The sequence below is a fragment of the Guillardia theta genome (assembly GCF_000315625.1).
Source record: "Guillardia theta CCMP2712 unplaced genomic scaffold GUITHscaffold_131, whole genome shotgun sequence".
NCBI lineage: Eukaryota > Cryptophyceae > Pyrenomonadales > Geminigeraceae > Guillardia > Guillardia theta.
In genome coordinates this window covers 20708-24120 of record NW_005434543.1, presented here as the reverse complement: position 1 = coordinate 24120, position 3413 = coordinate 20708, and the positions used below count along the sequence as shown (strand labels likewise).

The 3413-nt window shown below is 55.5% G+C and overlaps 1 protein-coding gene across 1 annotated transcript in view; it reads right to left on the bottom strand.

The window, feature by feature from the left end:
* Positions 1–2919: 2919 nt before the first annotated feature.
* Positions 2920–3413, bottom strand: part of GUITHDRAFT_166058 (hypothetical protein) — a gene marked incomplete at its 5' end in the record, with an annotated part of 1878 nt that continues 1384 nt past the window's right edge. The window contains 2 exons of the mRNA XM_005822090.1: positions 2920–3002; positions 3274–3358. Of these exons, the coding sequence (XP_005822147.1) occupies positions 3328–3358 (31 nt within the window). The 3' untranslated portion in view covers positions 2920–3002; positions 3274–3327. The remainder of the gene's footprint in view (positions 3003–3273; positions 3359–3413) is intronic.

The following is a 3413-nucleotide window of genomic DNA, read 5'->3' as shown; positions in this document are numbered from 1 at the left end:
CTTTACCTTGTCTTTCAGATCGTGGAATCGTTTGCAGCTCTCGGATTCCTGTACCTTGTTCTTCAGCTCATCCTGCGCATAGTGGGATGTATCAACCATCAGGCTCGCTCCTCTCGTGCTCCTGCTGCTGCTGAGCTGCTGGTAGGGCTACGAGCTGAGGGACGTCGGGGTCGACCTCCTCCTCGTCTGCTTCCTTTCTGTCTCCATCGGACTATGGGTGTCGATAGTCTACCATCCTTTCTGGGACTCTCTGACAGTGAAGGGTGAGGAGGAGGAGGAGGAGGAGGAGGAGGAGGAGGACAGGACAAGACAGGACAGGACAGGACAGGACAGGACAGGACAGGACAGGACAGGACAGGACAGGACAGGACAGGACAGGACAGGACAGGAGGGCAGGGGAGAGAAGGAGCTCGGACGGGAGGAGAGGGAGCATGATGGCTTTGCAAACAGGAGATGCGCTTGTGGACAAGACAGGAGGGCTGCCTTATGTGGGGTCAGTACGAGACAGGCTCGACCTCTACTTCACTCTGACCTCCTTCAACCTCCTGCTGGTCACTCTAGTGTTGTCCTCGCACCTCGGCTTTCTCAGCTTGCTGCAGGCAGCTGGGAAGGTGCTGGGGCTGGTCGAGCTGATGTTTCCAGAGCGAAGAGTCGTGGACACGATACAGCGGTGCCGGCTGCTGCTCCTTCAGTTCGTGCTCGTGCTCGCCGTCGTGCTGCTGGGATTCATGATGACGGCGTTCTGCATGTTTGCGACTCAGCTAAGGTTTGTGAGCTAACTAGAAAAAGTGATGGGGTTGATGATGGCGGTGGTGGTGGTGATGATGATGATGATGATGATGGTGATGATGATGGTGATGATGGTGGTGGTGGTGATGGTGATGATGATGATGATGATGAGTTTGTTGTTATGGTTGTTTTGAATGCGATGATACAGAGAGTTGTCGAGCTTTCATACCGGCCTGGTTGCGATGATAGACTTCATGCTGGGAAATGAAAGCTATTGGAAGCTTGCAAACGAAGATGCGGTCGCTGCTGTCTTTGTGAGTGAGAAGAGGGAGGGAGGGAGGGAGGAAAAGGAGGAGAACGAGGAAGGAGGAGGAAGGAGGGGGAAGGAAGGAGAGAGGATGGTAGAGGAAGAAGGAGGGGGGATGATAACGATACTTGCATGATAGTTCTTCTTCCCCTTCCTCCTTCTCGTCATCTTCGTTCTCTTCCACCTGGTGCTCGTCAGTGTTGAACTGCGCGTGCAACATTCATCTTGTTCCAGGTCGTCGTCCTCTTTGCTGACGGAATCTCCTACGAGGAGGGGAACCACAAGGATGGAGTTAGAGCAGGAGCAGCAGCAGCAGCAGCAGCAGCAGCAGCAGCAGCAGCAGGACATCTTGACGATGACTGGAGCAATCTCAGCATCCTCCTGGCGGACAACTTGAAGTTGCCATTCTTGCTGTCCTCAAGGGATAAGATCTTTAGAAAAGTTGGTCCCGCCCGGTACGTCATGTATGATCCAGACAAGGTGAGAAGAACCTTCTTGCTTGTTTTTCCTTCCTGTCCTGATCGTGTTGCAGAGACATCTGATAACGTTCAAGACAAGTCTGAGTGGGTCGACTGACATGTCAGTGCGTCAGTTCCACGAGTACGTGTCTTGTAGCAACTCCTTCCTCTCTCACACTCATATCGCAGGACTATGAGAGATTCTCTTCCCTCCACGGACCTCTGGGATCAGAGTGACTCCGAATGGATCGTCGACTCCTTCCAGGTGTCACAAAGTTCATTTGCATTCTGCTCCTGCTCCTGCTCCTGCTCCTGCTCCTGCTCCTGCTCCTGCTCCTGCTGCTCCTGCTGCTCCTGCTCCTGCTCCTGCTCCTGCTCCTGCTCCTGCTCCTGCTCCTGCTCCTGCTCCTGCTCCTGCTCCTGCTCCTCGTCCTCGTCCTCGTCCTTCTCTGGTTCCTCCCTCTCTCCTCCCCCGTTCTCCTTGTCTTCCCCCCCTTGGTGGCTGACATCTCGTCCAGGCGTGGCATGGGAGGTCACATACGCCTCATGTGCCGCAGGAGGCAGAAAGTATCAAGTCGCATGCTCTATCGTAGCTCATGGTGCTCGTCAGGTCGGGGGCAGGAGGAGCTGGAGAAGCTGGCGCGGCTGCAGCAGCTCAAGGCGAGTCGCAGCTGCTCTGAGAGGACGTGACGAGCTGGCAGGAGAAGAGCAGGAGGGTGAAGCGCATGCAGCTCGACCTTAGCGACAAGATGGACCGACTGCTGAGCAAAGTCGAGCTACACTGAGAGCATGACGGGGAGGAGAGGAGGAAGTGAGTAGAGGGCAGGGAGAGGAGGAGGAGGAGGAGGAGGAGGAGGAGGAGGAGGAGAAAGTGATGATGGTGGTAGTGGAGAATCTTTGTTGACAAGAAGTGAGCTTGTTATCTACAACATTTACATCAACGCGACGGCATGGGGTCGCCATGGTGGTTGGGGTTCTGTCAAAGAGGTTGAGCTGCAGAAGATGAATGGGGGGAAAGAAAGCAAGGACCAAGCAAGAGGAGGGAGGAAGGGAGGGAGGAAGGGAGGAGGGGGCTGAGCGATCTCTCACAGATCCATGCGGGTGGCCCGGGTGCGTTTTCTTGCCCTGGCTCGCTTTCTTCTTCTCCGCACGTTTCAGAGCTGTTTCCGCCCTGCAACAAGATGAGGTGAAGGCAACGAGGAAGCGGAGCGAGGAGATCATGGGGTTCAAGAGGAGCAGGAGCAGGAGCAGGAGCAGGAGCAGGAGCAGGAGCAGGGGCAGGAGCAGGAGCAGGGGCAGCAGCAGCAGCAGCAGCAGCAGCAGCAGGAGAAGTTAGAAGGAAGCAAGGGGAGTAAGGGGAGTAAGAGGGGGAGGAAGTGGAGAAGGGGAGGGGGAGGAGGGCGAGGATTCTTGCCGCTTGCCGAAGGAGGTCACTCGTTGAAAGTCATCCTCTATGCTCTGCTGTAGATCCTCTATGCGATCCTTCAGCTGCGACTTGTGCCGTTTGCCTGTCGAGAGGAGAAGAATAAGGGAATAGAGACATGCGACGATGGGGAGGAGGGAGAGAAAGGAAAGGAATGGGAGGAGGCAGAGCGAGGAAGCATAAAAGTGAAAGGGGGGGGAGGAAGGAGTGAACAGGATGTAAGAAAGCGAGGAGGAGGAGGAGATTGAAACGAGGAGGAGGAGGACGATGAAGAGAAGCAAGAGGGAAAGGGGTGGAGGAGAAGGAACCGAGGAGGAGGAGGAGGAGGAGGAGGAGGAGGAGGAGGAGGAGATTACCTTTTGCTGTCTTGTACTCCTTCACCAGCTGTTCGATCTTCCTACCACTCGAGATCACCCCGAGATGGTGAAAACCCTTGGGCACCTTCGACAAGTCACGAATCTCTTCCCCTCCTCCTCCTCCTCGTCCTCCTACTCCT